The sequence below is a fragment of the Seriola aureovittata genome, chromosome 9 (assembly GCF_021018895.1).
Source record: "Seriola aureovittata isolate HTS-2021-v1 ecotype China chromosome 9, ASM2101889v1, whole genome shotgun sequence".
NCBI classification, from domain to species: Eukaryota; Metazoa; Chordata; class Actinopteri; order Carangiformes; family Carangidae; genus Seriola; species Seriola aureovittata.
Genome location: NC_079372.1, coordinates 26,618,474 through 26,642,809, shown reverse-complemented (window position 1 = coordinate 26,642,809; position 24,336 = coordinate 26,618,474). Strand labels below are relative to the sequence as shown.

General features: G+C 41.7%; 1 protein-coding gene across 2 annotated transcripts; it reads right to left on the bottom strand.

Annotated features, from left to right (window-relative positions):
* Window positions 1–201: 201 nt before the first annotated feature.
* lima1a (LIM domain and actin binding 1a) lies at window positions 202–23,266 on the bottom strand. 2 transcript variants are annotated; one of them, XM_056384069.1, is made up of 11 exons: window positions 23,070–23,266; window positions 21,118–21,290; window positions 19,288–19,330; window positions 14,396–14,869; window positions 6,351–6,417; window positions 4,730–4,818; window positions 3,521–3,586; window positions 3,364–3,415; window positions 2,865–2,929; window positions 2,619–2,752; window positions 202–2,053 (listed from the first exon to the last, which is right to left on the bottom strand). In XM_056384069.1, exons 2-11 carry the CDS (start codon window positions 21,240–21,242, stop codon window positions 979–981), a joined length of 2,190 nt encoding a protein of 729 aa, XP_056240044.1. In that variant the 5' UTR covers window positions 21,243–21,290; window positions 23,070–23,266; the 3' UTR covers window positions 202–978. The 2 variants fall into 2 exon arrangements, with proteins under 2 accessions (XP_056240044.1, XP_056240043.1); XM_056384068.1 differs by having other exon boundaries at window positions 4,724–4,818; window positions 23,070–23,265.
* Between the last annotated feature and the right edge of the window lie 1,070 nt (window positions 23,267–24,336).

Below are 24,336 nucleotides of genomic sequence, written 5' to 3'. Positions count from 1 at the left end.
AGAAATTATGAGATGCAAAAGGTTTTTTGTATTTCACATTGTGGCTCTTTATATCAGTCAAATTTTGAATTGAAAAGTTTGGTTTGCAGTTTTTGTTGAATAGTTTGCCATCTCAAATTTCTTTGTGTGTAATACTACAGGTCTGTAGGCAGAGTATTAGCATGAAAACATTCCCACAGGATTAGTGACTCACGCAACATGTTTAGTATATAACAATTTATTTAAACAGTAGCAATCTAGGATATTTGGTCCCCTGGTTTTAAAAACAACAGTACAACATTATTCAGATCCAGTTGTAAGTCGTCAAAATGGAAACAAAAGAGCAAAGAAGTGTATTTTTTTCCTGTGTACATGGCAACTGAAAGTAAAGTGACAGCTTTATTTTCTACAGACACTGTCCAAAACTCACCAAGCCCACCAATTATTTATAAAAATGGAAAGAATAAAGTGTTGTGTTTTCCCAAAACAGTGCTAATTGCTCTCAGCATGCCCAATAAACAACTACATGAAGAGACGAGACACATTAGCTGTAAATTTCCCACATCTTGGTTTGATAAAAAAAAACCCTGTAGTTGGTATTCATAACAGATTACGAGGCATCCAATGAAATTAGAAAATTACAACAGTTGTGTACACAAAAATAAAACATCTATTCTATGTGTCACAACCTTTTTGACATTTCTGTTCTAAAAATATTCATAACATGGGCCGTGATTTTAAATATTGGACTTTTAAAAAAACTAATTATGTCGGAGCGACACGATCTCCCAACAGTCTTGTAAAAACTATGTAGTAGGAATGGCTTTAAATGTTTTTGAAAAACAGTTAGAAGAGGCACAAATAAAGAGCTCAGTAGAGTTCACACTAGACACTGCAGCAGTTCTCTTTTAAGAAGAGAAGAAGAAGAATACGTCTAAAGAGAGAGGGAATGTTTAGAAGTCCTGTAAGCGTTCATGATCATCTTGTTGGCCAAGAGGTTTATACATCCTCTTCCCCCTCTTCGTCCTCGTAGTATCGGTTTCGTTTGATCATCTCCTCCACCGTGAGGACCTCCTGCTGTTCCTCCCCTTTGTCATCCACCTCCTCGCTGTCCCAGAATCCCACATCCTGAGACGAGCGGCTGGCCTCCACCTCTCCCTCAGGAGATGAGATGGCTGTGGGCTCCGTTGGCATCTCCTCCAACACACCTCCATCTTCCTCCTCCATCTTCTCCTCCTCTTCCTCCTCCTCCTGGTTCTCAGGTTCAGGTTGTCCCCTCGGAGCATGGTCTTCATCCTGGGTGAGATGATGGTCTGTCATGTCTTCACTCTTCATCTCCCCCTCCTGCTCCTCCTCTCCTGAGCTGGTGTGAATGTCTACGCAGCTGTCTTCGGTCGGCGTCTGGCTCTCTGACGACTGGCCGCCGTGCTGCAGCTCCATGCTCGAGGGTTCAGGGCTGAGCTGCCGGTCGTCCACAGGAGGAGGTGGACTCTGTTTTCTGGCCTCAGGAGCAGGATTGTTTCCGGTCTGTCCTGCCAGTGTGAAGGGCAAGCTGCGCTCCTTCAGGGAGGAGCTGCGGCGCAGGCCGGGCGTCTCTCTTGCCTGTTCAGGGGGTGAGGAGGGGGATTCATCCTCTGGTGGCCACTTGGCTTTGATGGGCTTACCAGCAGAGCCCCCCTCAGTGGTTGTTGTGGCTCCACTGTGGCTGTCCTCCGTCTCCGTGCGCGGCGGCCAGGAGATTTTCAGCCGGCGGGTCTCGGTGGGTCTGTCAGCCTTCTCTGATGATCCCTGTCCCAGAGCCTCCATAGTGGCCATCAGCACGTTGACTTTAGCCAGCGGGGAGTCCTCCACGCTGGGGCTTTCCAGGTCGGAGGCCGGAGCTGGACTTGGGGTCTTTGGCTTGGTCTGAGCGTTTGACTGTGGCGACGTCTCACCTCCCTCACCTTTGCCCTCCCACAGCTCTTTGTGGGGCCGGTGGCCGAAACCCTCGTCGTAGTTGCCCTTGGCCTTGAAGAGTTGGCAGAAGTGCGGCTTGCAGTAGACGTTGTTGTGTAGGGAGGCGTAGTTCGCCAAACTATGCAGGAGAGGAATGAAAGAGGGAGACACAGTTAGGGACTGTATGAAAGATCATCATAGACTCTGTTTTGTGTCTTGCTTCTATGTAGACATAGACAGACATTATTATGGCTTTTGTCATTAAGACAAACAGTACGTGTCTTTTACGTGAACAGTGAGTTACAATGGAAGAGGACTGTTGTTCATTCACAGGAGTTTGAAAATGTGTCGGTCATAGAAGTCTTAATTAATGACCATCACCACACACTTTGTCTAAAGGGTTTTTCATTTATTCATCCATGTTGTTGGCTTGAATGAAAATTGAATGAATGAGAGAGGTCTGATGCTTATTGTGGTTACTTTTGCCCCAAGGGTAAATACATCTGATATGAGAGGAATCTCCTCAGCAACAACTGGCTCTTTCATAGTGTTTCCTGATTTTTTAAACAGATTTTATTTTCTTTGTGCTCGTGATAAAAAGATTATAATAACACATTTTTTTTTAAAGTAGCAGAACAATTCAGACTTGTGCCATGTTGGGAGTGATATGGACATCATTTTTATTTAATTTTCATCCTCCTCACCTGAGTTTGGTGTTGCAGTGCGAGCAGCGGAAGCAGGAGCTGTGGTAAACGTGCTGGTTGGCCACCAGCCTCTCCAGAGGATAAACCGTCTTCAGACACGACACACAGGTTTCTCTCACCGGCAGCCGGAAGTTCTGCACGCACACACACACACACAAAAAAAGTTAATTCATTCATTCATTCTCACATAAATCGTCAATGTGTGTGTTAAAGTGAACAATGTGAAGGTTTCCTGTGATAACTTACTCTGGGAGTCTTGGACTGAGACGAGTCTTTCTGATTGGAGGATGCTGGGGTGCCAGGACCAGAGCCTGTGGGAATCACACAATAACCAGGATAAGAAAAGGCAGTTGTGACTTCTGAACACTAGAGGGAGCTGTTCTCATGTTTAATAGAAGCAGAGTGTTGGACTTTTCCACATAAACTTACATGTAGATGCTCAGGAATCCATAATAAATCAATGGATAGAGTTTAGAAGTTAAACATGACTCCTGTTCTTATCAAATGATTAATACTACAATAATACTAATACTAATTAGTACTAAATGTACTTTATGCAGTGGATAACAAAATAATGTTATGGATAAAGGTTTGAGATGAACTCCTACAGACTAAATCAACCTCACGTGCTTAAATTTTGCCACACTTAAGGTGTTTTTCCATGAACATCTACTCTAATGAGAACTCATTACAGGAGAAAATTCCTATCATCTAGAGTCATATGAAGACATGGAAACTTAATTACCAGCGCTCTCAGCAGTAAAAGCTTTCCTGCTGTTTGGCTCAGACTCTGGACTCTGTAACAAGAAGAGAGAAGATGTGAGAAGAAAATATCTACATCACAAACGGCCACATATTTTAATGTGACAGGCTTTACATTTTGTTAAAGTCAGACTCCTCACCAAGTCCAGAGTGCACGGAGGGACGTTCTCCTTCTGCTTTCCACAGAAACTGTCCAGTTGATCACTCTGAGAGACACACAAGAGACGAGATATTATGTTGAGAAACAAATTATAAAAACACTTAAACCCACAGTGCTGCTTCATACATGACGAACTTTCATCCTTTAAAATTTGATTGTCTGAGCTTCTTAGCTTACGCCACTATGCTGAGATGAATCTTGGCTGCCTCCAGTCCAGAGTTAGTTTGGGTGATTGGATTTGACTAAAGCACAAAGCAGTCACCTTGAAAGCTTTAGAGCCAGACGGAGAAGTGGTGCAATGTTGACGAGCCTCTTGTGCCTCGGTGTGCAAAGGGAAATATTGAGAGATAAAGCAGTCTTGGGGCGTCCTTGTGGCCTAGGGGTTTCAGGCACTGACCCTGAAATGCAATGTCCCTTTTCTTGCGTTCGGCTCGAGACCTTGTGCCTCTGTTTGCAAAATCACAGATCTGATCGTAATCCGTCTTGGTTTTCCCAAGCTACATGAAAATCAAGATCAGACCTCCTTCAGTCCAGAGGGCAACAGGTGGCAACGTACCTGAATTTGTTTAGTTACAACAGTAACAGGTGCGAAAGCTAACACGTATCCATAAACTAACACAAACACATGCATGAGTTTTGTTATTGAGCTTTGAGCAAGACAAAAGTTTCATCTCATCCCCTGTGCTCCCTCACCCTTACAGATCAGATCAACAAGTCGGTGTGTCTTCTGCATGATCGATCGAATGTATCGAAATCACTGGAGCCGATTTTTCCTGTCGGTTAATACGGCAGAGAGAGCAACGGCTAATATCAGTGTAATTTCATTTTTACTCATGTAGTTACACTATGGGAGGAGTAAAGATTACATATGCATCTTGGAGAGACAGATGCCTTTACGCATTTTCAACATCTGGCGAGTACGCAGCTCAAACCACCTCCTGTGTTGGTCTGAAATGTGTCTTGGTTGCATTTACATCTGGCTTTTTAAAATATCCAATAGCTATTCAATCCGCCTGGTGGAAAATCTTGGTAGGTTTTGATAAGCATTGAGTGTGAAACACAACATTCCTGCTCCGAGTCCAGCCAGTGACCTTTGTTGCAGCACATTCCCCTCTCGTTTCCTGTTGTCTCTTTATTGTCAAATGTATTATAAAAAGCATTAAAATGTCACAAAAAAACTCACACTGACTGAGGTGGGAGGGATGTCCTGTTTGGAGATGGCAGCTTGGTAGAGGGCCATCCTGTCCCGGAGAGGAGTGGACTCTGCAAGACTTCCATCTGGTACAACAACGCACAGATGTACACAATATTGAGATGTTGATGTCTAATGAATGTAAAATGACGCATTGACTGATTGTAATAAATTAAAACTTGACCACAGTTCATTATACTTTGAACCAAAAACCTCAAGAAATCAACATTTTCCAGTCGAGGTTCAGGTTGTTGGGCTCAGAGCAGATCCTCCAAACTGGGGTTTTGCAAGTAAAACTATTTCTAAACAAATTCAGCACAAATTCACTTTTACACCATCTGTATTTTCTCACTCCATTAATTCCTGGGAACATCTGGTGAGTTCTTTGTTACAAGACAACTGTTCCTGTTCAGGACTTTTTTTTCCTTTCTTTTTTTTTTTTTCCACCCGTCCCAGTTCAGACGGAGTGCAGGCTGTGCTGGTTAGTCATGCAGGCTGTGGACAGGAACACGAGGTCAGGAGTCGTGTGCAGAGAGGAGGGAAACAGGAGTCTGTCTCTTCCTGTGCTCTCTGAAGCAGTAGTCTGCTGATCACAGTTGTTTTTACAGCGGCCTGTGTCATCACTTCTGAGATTTTCATTTCTGGGAAGGATGTAATCAATCCAGAGGAAGAGGACGTTGTTTGTGACTCACTGAACAGGACCAGAGAACAATTCTGGATGTGCAGATGAAGTGACTTAAACAAAGGTTTTGTAAGTCTGAGCCCAATAGAGAAGGCTACGTTTTTTTCCCCCGAACAAAACAGATATATTTCTCTTTACAGTTGTTTTCAAAAGCAGCTATAATCATTATTTTTATATTAACAATGAATGAAAAGATGCCGTGTTGGTTCAAGGTATCACTCAAAGTGACAAATCCACAGATTATCACAATTCTGTTAAACCTCATCTCTGTAGAATATTTTAGTGTCTTTCAGTAGATTGTTTTCAACCACAGTTGAAAGAGCCAGATAATGGTAGAGGGAGTCGAGACCAAAAACAGCTGAAAGAGAGCGAATATTTTACTAAGATTCATTGGGTGATCAGAAACACGACTCCAAATGATGATAACGTCGCTCCTTGCAATTTAAATTAAGTAAGTTAAAATGAGTCAAAAACAAGTATATTTTAGTTAACCTTCATTAAACTATTGGTAAATATTAGTAAAATTGACATATCAGCTTTTCATATAGCAATCGTGTTAGTAAACAGTTGCTTATTTACACATCCAACATACAGAGCAACATTCATATATTTACAATGGTATAACTTTCACTCTCGACCGACTCCTGAGAAAAATCTCTCTCTTTAGCTGCTAAAAGCCAAAATGGTCAGAGAAAGATGATAGTTCTCTGTGGGTTTATCACAACGAGCGACAACCTTCACTTCATACAAAGTGTATGTATATACAGTATTTATAGGTCTAACAGATACTAATTTACTGTGGGTTCAATAATAAACTTTAAACCCTATTTATATAATATTAAACTTAAAAAGTGCTACACAACCCTTGAGTCTCGCTCTTTCCTCATTTTCTAATCATCTCAAATGTGCAAAAATACATTAAAAATATATAAGTACCTCCTAGTAGCTGGTCCATGTTGGCAGTGTTACTGCTGTTGCCTCTACTCGTCTGCTCTCTGGACACCTGCAAAAAAACCAGACAAGAAAACAGATCAGTCGGGTGGTGTAGAAAATAAACACACACAAGGCAATAAAACAGAAGTCAAAGCACAAAATCAGCTTCAGTGTGTCCTGTGTGGCCTTTTCAAACACACACACACACACACACACACACGATGCTCACATGTTTCAGCGAGTGGAGCAGACAGCAGACTGGAAGCACTAGTGTCCATCAGGATGATCAAAGTGTAGAGGGATGAACAAAACGCAAAGACAAGAGGTAGAGTGGTGTGTGTGTGTGTGTGTGTGTGTGTGTGTGTGTATGTATGTGTGTGTGTGTGTGTGTGTTCGTTTAGTCCAAACCTCTTTAATCCCCTTATGAGCTCAGAGAGACGGAGTCTGAGACAGACACCCCGTCTGTCCACAGCCGCCAGCCAGAAAACAAACTGATCATTTCTCTGTCGTGGTTTTCAGACCTTCAATTTACACACCTGATAAACTATGAATATAATGAACATATAATAATTCAACCAGGAGTTTTAGATAGATAGATAAATAAAGTATCTATCTATCGACCTGACACGGGTCATAGTTATGTACGATCAGTTTCTAAAGAACCAGAGCTTTACTATTCTTTCAATGCAGGATGGGTGCAGACAGAGAGGCCCTGCTGTCACCATAAAAGGGAAACTTTAATATCTGATATTGATATACATCTTGTTGATCTGAGGTCACTGCAGCCGACAAGTCTCAACTCTCCTGCATCAGTCAAACCACTCCCACTGACAGTCATGCCAATCGCTGCACTGAGTCACTTCAGGTGCAGATTACACGATAGGTCAGACAGTGACTATGACGCCTCGACACATTTAGCCTTCAGTCTGCGAGAGCCACAAGCGACTCGCCTTCACCGTGTCTCCAGCCCCTGTTCAATAGATTTAAAAAAAATAAAATCGTCTAATGTGTGGTTTTTCTCTCTGTGTCTGTGTTAGACTCGGTGCCCGGAGCTGCCGGCTGAGCGCTGATAGGCTCAGAGCGTCTGCAGGCTTCAGCAAGTAAAGTAGGGAAAGATTTCACAACAGAAAACAAAGCTGAGGTGAGTGCAGGTGTCACACACTGAAAAACAACAAGTACGGTTCAGACAAGTTAACGATCAGTGAATCATGGCTCAGCGCTGCGTTTTTGGCTCCTTTTCATTACGAGTCTCTCAAACAACACATAACACAGCCCTGTGTTTTTAGACCACACACAGCTCTGTTTTGTGCATTTAAAGCCTGCACACCTTTTAGCACACGTAGAAAAGAGTGATAAAGTTAGAGACCTGACTCAGTATTTTGTCAGTAACGAGCATCATCTAGCTAAGGTTTACAATTCACACCACAACAAGTAAGAATCAAACCCCTGAAGCCACTGAATTCAACACGGGTGTGTTTTACTACTTATGAATTCAACTTCTAATTTAAAAAGAGGAAAATGTAACTACAAAGCAAAGCTATGCTGGTATTAGCCAGTGGTGGAAGTATTCAGTATTCAGATCCTCTACATGGCAACAGAGAAATATAATCTAAATATAAAAGTAAAACTGAATTCACAATTTTACACTGGGCAAAGTAGAGACGTATTTGCAGCAAAATGCAGTGAAGTATCTAAACTTAAAAATTAAATAATTTATTATCAGTTATTTTGTAATTATTTATGACAGCTGGCTGATATGGAGCTTAATTTGGCCATTTAATACACTGCTAAAAACACTGGATATTTACTGGATATTTAACGATACATGTGTTCTGTGTGTAAAAGCTGCAAAGGCACGACGGCAGAATGAATCTAGCGTAGTAAACATTACAAAATGTACAATATTTCCTTTTAAAAGATTGAAACAGGCTGCTGGAGTAGAACTATAACATAGAAATATTTTATTTAAAGTATCTCACAAATGTATTTAAATACAACGGGCTACTTGAGTAAAAGTACTGGGTTGTTTTCCGTTACTGGTATTAGCCATGCTTAGTTTAATTTAGTATAATCAAAATCTTTCAGGTGCTTATTTCAGACTGAAGCAACAACAAACAGCAACGATTATCAACCTTTTAAATACACCATCCCACCTGTGGACACTTTGGCCTTGACTACTTTAGTCACGTTTTTCGTCTGGACTCAGTCTTCACACAATCTACCCAACTTATCAGTTACACACCGTTTGAAAGCTCTTAGTTTCCTGATTCTATCTATGCAAATCATTTCAGGATCCTCGTATCACTGCGACAGCTGTTGACACAGAACTGGTTTGGACTTGTGGCCTTGACTTCAAAGTGTTTTCCACACAAAAGCTACAGGCCCCATACTCTCCTCCAGGTCTGTGCCTCTGTAGCTTTGGTTCAGTATCTCTTCTACGCATTCTGACTTTTTAATTTGTAAAATTTAAAGAGTAACCTTTTGAAGGAGACCAGGGTGATGACTGTAACCACAAGGGTTAGAACAAAAGATAATGCGATTTGGGTGCATTACTGTATATTCAGGCTGGTGTCTATTAAGGGGTTAAATCTTACAGTTCTGAACTGAACTTGAATCCTCCGATCAGGTGAGCAGTATGAGTATAACAGATGATGTCATGTGAGGGCGGGTCAGGACTGAGTTAAACATCACAGCTTGTTATCATGAATAATACACATGTATGACAAGATGCACTGACTGAATCTCGACTGTGGGCAGCAACACTAATGAGCACTCGGACTGTAAGTGGGCTCCTGTCTGGCTCTGAAGAACAGAGACAAATCACAAACAAAAGACACCACCAACACCACCATCATCATCATCATCATCATCATCATAATGAATGCATCCCCAAGGGTGGATTATCTTCCACAGACTGGAGGTGCAGCTCTGTAAAGGGGGGGGAGGGGGAGTTGTCTGAGACTGGTTTGCATGTGTGTGTACATGAGGAGGGGGTGTAAACATGTGGGGGTCAGTGGGATGTAAACAAGCAGGCGGGCCATACGAGGCCAGGCTGGGTCTCAGGAGGCTGGATCAGCGGGCCAGACAAAGAATCTGCTGCTAATCCTGATACTATTAAAGCGCTCATTCAGACTGACAGACTGACTTGCAGCTCCCATCTCGACCCCACCCCTTCCCTAAACCACCCACACACACACACACACACACACACACACACACACACACACACAGTTTACCAAATACTCTACCCTCAAAACAAAGACCAAAGAGGAAGGCACCTACAGCATCAGCTAACAGCCTTTAAACACTGTAATATGCTCAGCCCGAGCCACACAGTAATACAATTCAAAGTGAGCTGACACAGCTGAAGGGAGCCACTGATAAAAGTAGCCCATGAAGTGGACTCTGAGGAGCTGTTTTCATTACAGAGACTTTGCAGCCGTGCCGTCTAAAAGGCCTCTTTGAGCTGCAGTGAAAACATCCTAATCCAACAGAGAAGTCAACACAAACACAGAAAGTAAAAGCAGACAGTGTCTCAGGGTAATGAAGCTGGGGCCAAACAAAGAAAGCAAGAAACACCACATGGATGTATAAAATGAAAAGCACCATAGCTACCTCCTGCGAAGAAAGAAAAGGCGGCAAGGGATGAAGAGTCAGCAGAGAGACGGAGGTGAAGCCAGGTCTGAGGTTGAGTTTGATGGTGTGACTGAATCCAGCAGTGACGGGACTGAGCTCCAGAGGAGAGAGGCACAGACTGAGCAGAGCAGCCCAATCTGGCTTATGGCAGGGGAGATGTGGGGAAGGGTCTCTGGAGACTGTTTTGGGGGGAGGAGGGAGAAGGGAGGAGGAGGAGGAGGAAGAGAGACTGGGTGGGATAAGGAAAAGGCGACAGGGAGCAGGTGTTCCTAGGGGGGCTGTTCAAAGGGGGGTGTGGCCGGATGAAGGTGGGGACGATGACAGGAGGGGAGGCAAACTGTGTCATGGTTTTACGGATGGGTAAGGGACCCCCCACCCCCTTACCCATCTGTAACACTGGGTAAGGAGGGGTTAAGGTTTTCTTTTTTTTTTTTTAAAACTGTGTCATGGTGCTCTGGCTTCAGACAGAATAAAGCGGCAGGCGTACGGGGTGGGGTCATTTGGGACGGGGGGGGTGGTGGTGGAGCAGCTGGTGCAGGGGGGGGGTTTGACAGTGGGAGTAGAGAAGGGAGGGAGGGAGGGAGGATAGGTGGGGCCAAGCAGGGGAGGGTTCAGAGTGCCCCCCCCCCCCCCCCCCGCACAGGGAGGGGAGTGCATGGAGGAGGGTGTTAAACTGATGAAGGCTGGAAATATCACCAAGAAGATGCGCGAGACAAAGCAACACACTGTCAATGTGTTGACCTCTTTTTTTATTATTAATAATGATTTATCCTTTTTTTTCTCCACTGTAGTGCATTTATGTGTCTATTGGGCGCTGGTAGGAAATGGGTTTAGAACCGAGTTGTGCATTTATTATGCAATTACTTCTTTTTCCTTCATAAACTCACTGTCTTTTCTCACCTGTTGACCTGATGATGGTGCTGGGGGGGAAACGTCAGAGGATCATCAGAGTTATAGGTTTCTTTGTCTGGACACTGTGAGTGTCTGTGGAGGTTGAGGTTTCGATGATGTGTTGGAGGAGGAGAGAGAGTTGAGAGAGAAAACAGCTAGACAGAGGAGTAGGAAGTGGACAACAGATGATTGATGAAGGGGGAGGGGGGGGGGCCTTAGGGGTGATGGTCACATCAGCTGTCTGCAGTCATGAGCCTGCCGACCATGACATCATCTGCTCTGCGACGAGAAGCTCGACAAAAGAGAAGCAGAAGGCCCAGCTTAGGCTTTACAGTGGAGGCTATTGTATAAATCCCTGGACAGTGTGTGTGCAGGACTGTATAGATCCTGTTTTACTGCTCGACCAGTTCCCCAAACAATTCCGCCTTTGGTAGGAAAACTATGCAACATGCCGTAAAAGACTCTCCAAATCCCTCCAACTCCCCAGAGAGCTGCTTGATCTCACTTTTTAAAAGCCCACATCGGAGGTCAGGTTTGAGTTGCATGAGGTGGTGGGAAAACAAAGTCTTTGTTGGAACAGCACATTTTAATATTTTTCTTTGTTGGTACTGGACCTGATGAAATCTCAACAAAAACTATCTGAGGTTTAAAGGATAATCCGGTGATATTATATATTTCTCTTATTCTCTACATATCTCATGAAAAGACCAGAACCAGCAATGAATTTAATTCTAACAACAAGTACAGTCTGTGCAGCCAAAAGCCTGATAAATCGTATTCCTCCATTGTTGTCCAAAAACTGTTGTGCTGTTACTGAAGATGTAAATATTTCTCATCTAACTCTCAGCAAGAAAATGAATGAATGCATTTCCCAAAATGTCAAACTGTTCCTGTAAAAACTACAGTGCCTTGATGTTTTAGGAACCTTATGAAAGAAAAAGAAAGAAGAAACTTTATATTTTGTTGCTGATTTTGAAATATTTTCATTGAAAGCCACAGATTTTTTTTTTTGTAATGGGATTTGTTGACGGAAAGAAAATATTGTATATCATCATCCTTATACTTTCAAAAGATCATCGCATGGTTGGTGATGGGTAATGTCTTAGACTGTTTCTCTGGAAGACTTAACAGGAAAAAAAAAAAAAAACCCAACAAGTTCCTGCTGTTAAGATAAAAAACTTCACAGTGATGGACGAGCAGAAACTCTTAGGAGTGACTGTTCGCCTGGGGAGTTGGCTCGGAGTTCGCAGCGTGTGATTGGAGGGGCTGTCTGCTCACTGAGCTGCTCTAATGAGGCCGCTCAGATCCACAGCTCACAGAGTCAAACAAACAGGAAGATGAAATTCAAAAGAGAAGATGTTTGCTTTCACGTTTGTTTTGCTTTTACTCCTTTCACATGACTAAAGCTGTGAGAACATCAAACCTCAACCTGCAGTAACTGATTTCTTCTTGGCCGCCTGGGGGCAGCAGTAACAAGCTGTTAACACAACACTGCCACATTCTTAACTTAAGATGAGTAAAGATTTATATCTTCAGTAGAAACGAATGGGCACGGAGCTGAGACACACAGGGTGGAGAGGCTGGGAAGTATTGCGAAATGGAGTAAAACATTGTCTTTGTCTTTTCATGGCATGTTGTTGACAATAAAAATAGAGACTATTGACAGACCTATCCTTTAAACTACACCCACGACTCATCTGAATCTACTTTTAAAGTTGTATATTCTCAATTTACCAGTGTCAAAACCTTTGAGGAACTACATTTAGTTCTGAACCAACAACTTTAACCTGTAATAATAGATGTTTTTGGCCACTTGACGGCAACAGGACCAAGTTGTAAAGACAACCTTGACATATTATCACCTTTTAAGTGGATATTGTGACAGTTTTTCTGAGAAAACAGGAACTTATTTACATATTGAGCAGTTATGAAGCAACGTTATCAGTCATTTGGAGTCATGTCTGTGTCCACCTGGTGAATTTAATACAGTATTCTCTCCCTTTAACCTCTGTTTTTGGTCTCCACCAACTCCTGAGGGAAATATCTGGCGCTTTAGCTGCTAAATGCTTCACTCTGTTCACCAGCTAAAGGTGTGTCTGCTTTTTGCTGCTGAGCAGGTATTGTACAGTAGTTTGGATCTTTTTCACTGGAAACAGCTGCAGGAGCAGTGACAGTGAGCCGAGAGAGCAGAATAGCAGAAAAACCAAAAACAATGAGCTGAAATATTATATAAAGCACTGTAGACCTGGGAGGAGCTGCAGAGTTGGGTGACCATTCTTTGTGGGTCACTTCACAGCGACCGACAACTTTCAATATAAAAATATTGATCGAGCAGCTTTATTGAAAAGTATGCTGTGAGCAAAATAGCACCAAATACACTTCTGAACATCTGAAATGAACTGGAGGCTACAATAGCTGAGGTCAGGCTGATTCCAGGTCAGCAGGCTGTATGTGATCAGTATGCTTCTTAAAACATGAAGCCTGACTTGTAATGTTCTCTTCCTGTCATAAACGGGTGCTCTGTGCAGGGGAAGCACAGCATGGCCGTTGTTAACATGTCACACCTTGGGTATGAGCACTTTACATTTTACATGCCTCCAGGAAATGCATGACTGGACGTTAAATGCCTCCACTTTTATGCTCCACAAGTAACAATTAGTTGCCCCCGGGGCAGAGCATGACGCAGAGCTCCAGTCATTGATGCTTGTCGAGAGGATGTGCAAGTCAGCTGAGTGTGTGTGCGCTCACATGTGTGTGTGTGTGTGTGTGTGTGTGTGTGTGATGAGATGGAGGATGGTGAAGAGAGGCTGCACCATGTGACTATAGCATGACAGCACTGGAGGGATCTGACCTCTTTGAGAACAAACAGACTTTTTTTCCGCCTCAAACTGAAACTAATCATGATCCTGTTTTATGTGAGATGAACTAAAGACTGTGAACGCACAGCTCATTAACGTCTGAATCCGTATTGTTAAAGTTAGAGCAGCAACAAAAAAACTTAAATCTGCTTACACAATCCTTCAGCTTTCTGTTGCATTTGCAGCGTGTTTGTTTATTTGCTTGTGTTGTGAGTATTTGCAGCACATGTGTTGTCAAATTGATGAAGATGTTTTTTGCGTTTTGTTATTTGCATGTGTTTTCTTCAGCTGCAGTGTGTTGAGCTCTCAGGGCCACCGTATAACGGTCCTTTACAGCGTTATAGTGCGATATACATCATACTATTGGAATTGTTACTGACACATTGGTTTTTTTTAAATATAAAATCTCAGTCTGAAAAGTAACTCGTAACTGTAGCCATCAAATAAATGTAGTGGAGTAAAAAGAACAATATTTCCTTCTCAATTCTAGTCGAGTATGAAGTAACATAAAAATAAAAATGCTCAAGTACAAGTACCTCCAGATTACAGTACTTGAGTAAATGTACTTGGCTACGATTCTTCATGTGTCCAGTGAAACATGAGAACAAATTCCAAACCCTGCTGGTCGCCATCACTGATAAGAGAAGATAAGAGGAGACTTGCCTTGTCGGTCAGGTTCTCTCCTCTCTCAAACATCATCTTGAGGCTGTTGAGGGGAACACTCGGCTTCTCGCAGTCAAGCACTTCGGCCGCTGCTGCTCCCTCCTGCGCCTCTGAATCTCTGCTGGGCTTCGCCTCCATGTCTGTCAGATCCTCGGGTCGAGCCGACTGGAGCTGGTTGGAGGTGGATTCACTGATCTCAGAGTGAACCTTTGTCGCCAGGTCAGTATCCTGATCCTCCCAGAGCGTGGTGTCTTTCAGGGTGTCAGACCGGTTGTCGATATGCGGCCTGGGTGTAGGTTTGGGGCCCGTTGATTGACTGACGTGGGTGCGAGGGTCGGCGTTGCTGAAGGGTGTGGCTTGAGTTTGGGCTCTGTGGCTGGACAACGGCTGCTGATGTTGTTCTTGTTGTTCCCAGCGTTTCTTTAAAACACTTAGATTCCCAGTGCGCAGCGTCGGGGGCAGAGGCTCCGCAACCTGCAGAGAAGAATAAGCACTCAGCTGCTATTTACACAAAGATCCTATTCAGTCTGAGAATCTCAATGTATTTTGGCTCCCAGGCTTGGTTGAAACATAAGGCTGATATTATTCTATTTTTTTTTTTCTTATTGTGACACAACTGTGTTTCTCAATACTTTCTTACTTCCTGTCTGTGGCTCTCAGCTTCGAGCTCATTTATTCATACTGAAAAAGTCCACATCTGTCCCCTGAGTAAGATTCATACTTTCTTCTAGTTACGACTCAAACTAAAGCTGAGACTTTGCACTTTAATGCAACATCCATTATCTTTTTTCAAATTAAATGAGCTGAAGCTCAGAGCTCACAAAATGTGCTGCTGTCCAAACACTGGACTGTATATCTGCAAACACAACTGAACCTAGGTCTGATGTTGGACTGCAGCTATAAATTATTCTCATAAGATACTCTAATAATTATTTTCTCAGTTAAATTGATTATTTGTTAAACCATAAACAACATTTTTCAGTTGTAAATCATCAGGTTGTAGCTCCACCAGGCACAGGCCTGTAACAAATGTTGTGTCTGTTCTTTTTTAGATTTGGGTGTGAATAAAACATAAATGTCAACATAAAAATAGATTAATCGATTATTTGATTATAATGTTTAAGAAAATGTGAAAGATAACCATTAGAACATCCATGAAACCCAAGGTGAGGTCTTCAAATTACTTGTTTTGTCTGACCATCAGTACAAAACCCGAAGATATTCACTATCACATTAAGGCTAATCACAATATTAGCAATTTTTGGCAGAGGTAAAATGCGTCACAACACACCATTATAAATGAAGCAGATGTAAGGGAACATGCCCCAACAACAATCACATCATCACCACTTTTATATATTCTTTTCAGTGAAATTTAAATAAATAAAAAAAATGACCATTCCCACTGAAATGTGACTCATATCTGTCAAAATAATCGCGATATGTTTTTGTTTCTACGTATCATTCAGCTCTTTATCACATAAGTTAGAGTAAAAACACTGACAGTTGATAAACTAATCAGCTGTGGTCACATGCAAACAGTCTATCATGCAGTACGGTACATGAATATGAACAAGTATTTAAACAGAGTAATGACAAAGCAGCAGAAGATCCCTCCCAGCCGCACAAACACTTCAGCTATAATGACTCACTGTTTCTAAGGCTTTGGTGGTGAAGACACAGACACTGAGGGATGCTTGCCCCTCTTTGAAACAGTTTTTAGTTTCCTCAGTGAATGCTGGATTCACGCCACCTGATCCTCACACTGCTGGATGAAGCTTAAAAAGAACACTAAAACTAAATATAACACCGGCTGCAAACAAGTTAAACTAAATGTTAGCGTTGGTGCGAGCAAACTAAGTCACAACACTTTAAGCTATGGAAGGAGAAGAAGAAGAAAAGACAGTGAGGAAAGTAAAACTGAAACAGCACAAAAGACAAAGAGCTGTGAGCAGCTCAGCATGCATGTCTATAAACCTGGATCTGCTGGGTGCAGAGCAGAAGAAGAGCTGGAAAAACTTTTTTGTCAAAGTAGAGAGTTAAAAACCTGAGAGAGAGAGGCGGATGACCCGGCTTGTCCAGTTGGCGTTGTGTGTGTGTGTGTGTGTGTGTGTGTGTGTGTGTGAGAGAGTGTGTGTGTGAGAGCTGAGTGTGTCTGCTGGCCGGCTGGAAATGCTACAAGCTGTCCCAGATGTGAACGCCTTGAGAAGTGATCAGAGCAGCATGAAGTAACTAGCCCACCCCCTACAACACAGAGGGGGAAGGAAGGAGGGGAGGAAGCAGTGAGAGAGAGAGAGAGAGAGAGAGAGAGAGAGAGGAGAGAGAGAGAGAGAGAGAGAGAGAGAGAGAGGGAGGGAGTGAAGGGGACGAGGGGTGAGGGGTGGGGAAGGGAGGGAGAGAAAATCAGAAACAGAGACGGTCAGTGAGGGAAAGAGGGAAAATAAGTCCAGGAAATGAGAAAAAGGTAAAAAGGGAGAGAGAACTGGAAACCTTAACAGAGGGTAAAAAATAACCTCTCACAAAGAGCTGCACAGTGACTGAACCAGGATAAATAAATAATCTTCTGATAAGCCTCCATGACTGGCATCTACATCAGACCTTTATTTAAATGAATGAGGCAGAGTAACTGCCTTTGACTACCTCTATTGTCTCTTACTGTCTTTACTTTTTCTACTGAAAAGGTTGATGCTATAAAACATTCATTAATTTACTGAAACAACAAGAAAGAAAAACCTAGAGAGACGTTCAAAAGAGAACATGATAATCTTAATAAAAGAACATTTTTATATAATGTTCTGCATTAAAAACAGGGAAGTTAACTGTAGCTGCTAGAATGGCTGTAGTTAAAGAGTCTATAGCCAACCATGCTAGCAGCTCTGTGAGGCTGCACTTAGCCTCAATGGTGCTTTGAGCTAAATGCTAACGTTAGCTTGCTTACTTATGATGACATTGCTAACATGGTGTTGTTTAGTTAGCAGGTATGTTTACTAGGGTTCACCTGCTAGGTTTAGCGCATTAGCATGTGAACATTTGCTAATTAGCACTAACAACAAAGCACAGCTGAGGCTGATGGGAATGTCATAAACAAAATACCACCAAATATGTACTTTAATTAGATATTATAGTGTTTTATTGTTATGCTTTTTTCTTCCATTTTTTTTATGCGTATTTTATTTCTGTCAGTCACAGTGAATGACCTCTGTGTGTGATAATGTATTATACATATAAAAATTTGTCTTGCCAAATGTTATTAAACCACTGTGGTGGTAAAGAACTGGAGCAATTACAGTAAAATGTGAAAAGTAAAGATAATTCAGTCTTGACCAAACAACCGACATCGCAATCCATAGAACAAAAATAAAACTATGAAGCCTCAGAATCTAAGAATATACAGTGAATGTACCAATTCATTCAATTATTATTTTCATTTCCAAGCACACCAATAGTCCAACTAAAAGCTTTTTACCCTTAATTAAATGTGTTCCAATAAACAAGGGGCAGATAAGAGCGTAGCTCAGCTAAAGAAGGTGCAACAACAGACAGACGTTCTTAACATATCAAACACTGGAACATGAAAAACATTTATTTCCAAATTTTAGAGATTTATGATATCAAAATCCCCCTACGTCTTAATCAAAATAAACAATTTATGCAATTTTTCTACTCTCTCCGATGAGCAACACATCTACTACCCGAGACTGTACCCCACTCCTCACCCACCTCACCCCTCTCACCCCCTGCTGTGCTCCATCCCTGCAGAGACGGCACTAACAAGCCTCCCGACACAGATCAGGTGGGACGGAGGTGTCTCGTTACCACTGCTGCATGACAGCAGACGCCATTGTTGCTCATCTACTTTTACTGGCGCTCTCAGCTTGATGCACTGCTGGTGTGTGTGTGTGTGTGTGTGTGTGTGTGTGTGTGTGTGTGTGTGTGTGTGTGTGTGGTGTGTGTGTGTGTGTGTGTGGGGGTGGGTGGGTGGGGGGGGGCGGCTGGAGCGTGTGGTGAAAAGCAACTCAGCACTTTACATATGTGTAGTTTTCAGGTACTTTCACTTTACCTGAGTATTTCCATTTCCATTTCATTCCTAAATTTACTAACTTGCAAAAACAGTAAGAGGACAGTGAGAGAGATAACAGTCAAGGCCAGTCTGCGCAACACAGCCCTGAGAAATAAATAAATAAATATATAAATACATAAATAGGTAAATGAATAAATAAATAAACCTGTGGCGGTGGACCATTGGTGTGCAGGATCTTTGAACTACACAACAGTTTATAAAATAGTTCAAATTAGCTTCACCTCAACCAGCTACATTAAAATATTGCTTATATTTTACTGCATTAATAACAAAAATCCACTATTATTTATGTTCAATATGGAGCCCCAGAAGTTAGAAAACTTTTAATTTGTCGTACAAATAAAATGCCAAAAACGAGGTGCAGTAATCGTCAGAGCTCCAACGAAAATAGTCACAAAATTAATCTGTGACTATTTTGATTGTAATTTTTGACTAAAAATCATTTTTAGTAATTTTTAAAGCAAAAAAATACTTGCTGTTTGTAACTTGCCAAATATGAGGTTTTGATGCTTTTCTTAGTTATACATGATATTAAACTTAAAATCTCTGGATTTGTGGCTGTTGGTCAAACAACACAAGATGTCTGCAGACGTTACCTTTGTTTAATTATCACTACTCATTTCATTTTATATTAAAAAGTGGCACATTCATGAAAAATAAATGTTTCAGCTCTAGTAATTTTACACCCTTAAAATGCATAATTTTGCATGAGGAGTATTTTTACTTTTGATGCCTTAAGCACATTTTGTTTGTAATACATCCAGCACTGTTGTGCAGACAGGACATATTTCATAGTGAATACAGCACTGACCGCCTTCTTCTCTGTGTTGCCCTCCTCTGCTGCCATCTGATACCTTGGAAAGGGAGACGAATGTTGGGACAGACAGTTAATGAGAGGACACTGATGGAAAACAATGACAAACAAAGTAAGAAGCAGAAGCATCTGGTGCTGCCCTTCCCTGTTATACACACCCAGGAAATTAATATGAAATGTAGCTTCTCCTCTCCAGAGACTTTAGATGATTTCATGTGTTACAGTTATTCTGGAAAATCTTCAGCCCACACAGGGGAGTCAGATCTTTGCCTCAGTTACTGCACGAGCCGGAGAAACAGTCCAGGTGTTTTATACTTTACAGCCTTAAATGACTAAACAGGTCAAATGTTTAACAATATAAGGCCAACACTGGCTTTTATGTGAAGGGAAAACTAACTACAGTATTCTCATTACTTTTGTAAAATCAATACATTAATAAATAATTTATCAGTGAGTTTTAAGAGATGAATCTGCCAACTATTTTCTAGATTAATCAATTTCATCTTTTAGTTGTTTTATCAATAAAATATCAGAATCTTGAAAATATCCAGAACTACTTACATGACATGTTTTATCCAAAAGATATTCAGTTTACCATCAGACAAGATGATGATAAGTGAATGTTTGGCATTTTACCCTGCAAATGATTAACAGATTATCATAAAAGATGATTAAAAAGATTAATTTTCCATCAGTTGACTAATCAGCTAATTGCTAATCATTGCTGCTCTAATGCATTTTAAAAACCTGATATGTGAAAGTTTCGTTATTCTATTTTAATAATTGACAAATAATTGAACAATTATTTGCTTTTCAAAAGTTTATCATACTTTTCTGTCACTCAAATGACAATTGATCATTGGCAATCATTGATCAATGATTTTCTTTTTTACAAAATACTGGATATTTTTATTTTTTTTAATTTAAATAAAACCTGAAATCAAACAGCAGTTTCTTTGCACGTTTTATCCAGTTATGTTTTGTTGTAATTATTTCTTTATTTAAAAGACCTCCCTATAAATAATCTTATCAGTGCAGATATCATGAAATTCACATGTATATTTTTAACATTATATTCTGAAATGTTTTACTGGTTTTAAATCTAAATACGATCTCAGACGTTTTCCCACCCTGCACAGAATTTAACTAATAGTTGTTTATCATGGAACTACTGAATATCTGCAAATGATCGTAGTTATGAAGGACTTTGATAGGAAAAAGACGATCATGTCACTGTCAGAGCAAACTGTTTGTCTTGCCCCTTTACTATGAGACACTAATATAAGAACAGGTGAATATACTGTAGACGTATATCCTTGACCCACTGACACAGAGCAGTACTAACTCCTGGTGGTCAGATGGGGAAAATACAGAGAGGAAACATCCTACCATGAAACCAGCTTGTCAATTCACAATTTAGTAACTTGATTTATATTGTAAAGGTGTGAGCCCTGGGTGGCGGTTTGCTTCTATAATGGATTCAGCTCAGTCTTACTCAGTAAAGTCTGTAAAGCAGAGACAGAAACACAAGTGGACTAACTGGTCAGGCCTGATGGTGTGATAATCTTTTTTACAAAAAAAAAAAAAAAAAAGAGGAAACTGGAAACAGCTAAGCAGTGAGAAAATGTTGTGAGGGATACCCATGACCTCATTTCTGATCAGAAGTGGAAGAGACAACTGGGTGAGACGGCGACTTATCTGCTGAGTGGCTGCTGGTAAATTATTAAACTCATGGTCACAGCCAGAGGCAGAGAGAGAGACAGAGAGAGAGAGAGAGACAGAGAGAGAGACAGAGAGAGAGATGAGGTGAGGTGAGGAGCAACTTACTTGGAGAAGCGCTCTGCGATGGCGTTGTTTTTACCGCGGGCAGAGACAATGGACAGCTCCTTGGCGGTGACCCTCAGTGACTGGGACGCCCACTGCCTGCGGCTGAAGGGAGCGACGGAGGCCATGTTTGTCTGAGCGATCAGTCTGTCTGTCAGTTTTCCAGGAACACAACTCTGAGAGAAAGGGGGGGGGGGGGACACGATGTTTATCCAAACAGAAACACAACTGAGGCAAATAAGCACATGTACTGTGGTGCGCTGCTGAGTCCGCTTCCTTCTCCTCTGCTGCTTTAGCACCAGCAGGCTGAAGCAGAAACACCCTTCCTGTGCATTTACATTTTTATGACACCCTTGTCACTCTGCTGAATAAATGTCATACTTGCCCTCTTTGTACAACTGGCTTTAGATTTAAAAAAAGAAAAAAGGGTGCCAGTTAGGCTTTTAGACCAGCACAAAAACTCAGCCACACATCAATATATTTTGTCAGACCACACATTTGACTGTGTCACTGCTGCAGCAACAGCCCCGGTGTCTGACTCAGAAAGTCAATAGAGCACGTCACACAGCGATTGACCATCTGTTCCCTGTGTGACACAGCTCTAACTGAGCCTCCAGGGCGACTACCAGCGGATATGACAACTGTTACGCACGCATCACACAAAAACCCTCCAGTATACACACACACACACACACACACACACACGTCTCTACCTGCCTGCCTCTTCTGCTGCAACTTCACAGTCTGGAGGCCAAGGGGCGTGCAGACACATGCAGCCGCAGTGTCAGCGTCAGCTTACAATAAATAACTGTCATCTGTGAGTTATACACGCTCCGGATAAATTAAACAAAGAGGTCGATGAAGACAGAGCCTCCGGGGTCTCGACTCATCAGCTCGACGTCACTCAGCAGGTGGGACTATTGTGGGAATGATTAGGACCGGCTCATTCATTTCTACAATACACTTTTCCTTGAGTTATGTTTTCTGAACCGAAATGACACAGTGACACAGTATTTCAACATCAAAAAGATGCATTAAGGCTGCTTGTCCACAATTAAAGATTATTTTCACTGCTGATTACTGCAATTATTATTTTGTCAACTGATTCATTGTCAGGGCTACAAAACATCAGAAAATATATAAAAGAAACTGCCTCAATGCATCAAAATCTGGCACCTTCATACAGCCACTTTTATCCAAACAACAAACCAGTAGAGCTTTAATTTTCTTGCTTGCTTTATTGCTTGAAAAGTGACTAATCAATGATTGCATGTTGAGGGATGTTGCCTAATTCCTGGGATACTGGCTCATTCATTTCTACAACCACGAGAATGTGAGAACTATTGCTTTCCAATCAAGATAAGCTTCTTATCTGAGGATTTAGGCTGAAACAAAGCAGTGAAAATGCCCAATTTGATAAATGTGTTGTTTTATCAGACCAACAGTCCAATCCTCAGAGATATCCAGTTCACAAAGACTAAAAAAACCAAACAAACAAGAAAAGCAGCAGACCCTCACATCAGACGCTGTAACCATCACGATTTGATAAATTACTCAAGCAATTAATCAAATTTTCAGTGATTCATTTTCTGTCGATCATCTAATCGATTATGTGACTAAAGTCTCTCACATTATCACCACGCTCGGCATCACAGTCGTCTGATAGTGACTCTGTTGAGGGCAGCTCAGGTCACCTCTCTCACAAGGTTTACATTGCAAACAAAGCAGCATGTAAAACTGCCGCAGTCTATGCAAAGCTCGGTCTCATCCACACTATCATCGGACAGTGAGGTTCAAAGAAGCAGAGCAGCCTCGCTTTTAAACTTCAAAAGAAACACACAGTGAAGAAGATTCAAGTTTCAAACAGCTTAACCTCACATTTTTAACATCATCAAGTCAAAATAAAAAGGAGGATATAACTACAGCAGCCGTGGATTCACAACAACCGCACCTACCTGTGACTCTCTCAGCTGTTTTACTCCCTGACGTCTGTCTGCTTCACAACTGCACTGCTTGCATATTTCCTTCTCTTTTTTACTCCTCGGCTGCTTCAACCAGTGCCTTTGAGGGGACGGGGAAGTAGGAGGAGTCCCACCACTCACATTTAACTCCTGTCAGCCAATAGTGAAGCAGCATTCACCTCCACCTGGCAGGTACAAGCTCTCCCTCCCCGTCCAATCAGCAACACCGCTGGGTTCAGTGTGACTAGGAAACTTGAAGGTATATGGTAAAGCTAATGTGACACCCCCCCCCCCCCCCCCGTATTCAACAATATGGCAGACGGGAGGGGGAGAGAGGGAGAAGCAGGGGGGTGGATCCCACAGTGAATTCCTGGAAGCTGAGTGAACTGCAGACTCCTGGCTGCCCACTTTCTCACAAGGTCAAGGGTTTAGAGGATGTGACTCATTCGCGATCCTGACTGACTGAAAGGAGAGGAGGGAAAAGAGGGCGATGTGTTGCTTTAAGATAAAGTTTTTATTTGTTAATGAGAGGAAGAGAAATCATCGTCTTTCACATGCTAGTGTTCCTCTTCCCTGTTATTACTAGAGCTGAACAGAAAATGATCTGCCATTAACAAAAATCAATGATTTGTTTCAATCATTCCAAACATTTTCTAATTAGCTTCTCTGATGTGAGGATATACTTCTTTATTCAGTTTTATATCACTGAACTCAGTATGTTTGATCGGACAAAACAAGATGTCTGAAGACTTCACCTTCATGTTTTCACAACTTTCTGACATTTTACAGTCTAAACTATTAATCGATTAATTGAAACAATAATCAGTGCCCAATACACAATGACGATTAATTGTTTGTTATTAGTAGCATTATGATTCATTATAACAGGGTCTTGGTTAAACAAAGTTCCCTTTGTGTTTTCGCCCAAAGGTCAACAACATAAAGCCTGAAAAAAACATAATGACTAAACCAATAAAATAACTGTAATCATCAGTATTTCTAAATCTGCAGTAACTGATTCTTCAGCCATCAGAGTCCTGAACAGGTCCAACTTTGTAAACCCGCAGCCGCCAAACTCAGTTTAGAAACTGACCCATTACCTGCAATAGTTTCTAAATCAAAACGTGAACCCGACCCTCATCCAGGTGTTGCATAAAAGCTGGTCTGAGGTTATTTGTCCTTTTACACTGGTTTTAGATTTTAAAATATAAACTGTGCCTTTATTTCATTCTCATGTTTATGTTGCTCAAATTAAAAATAC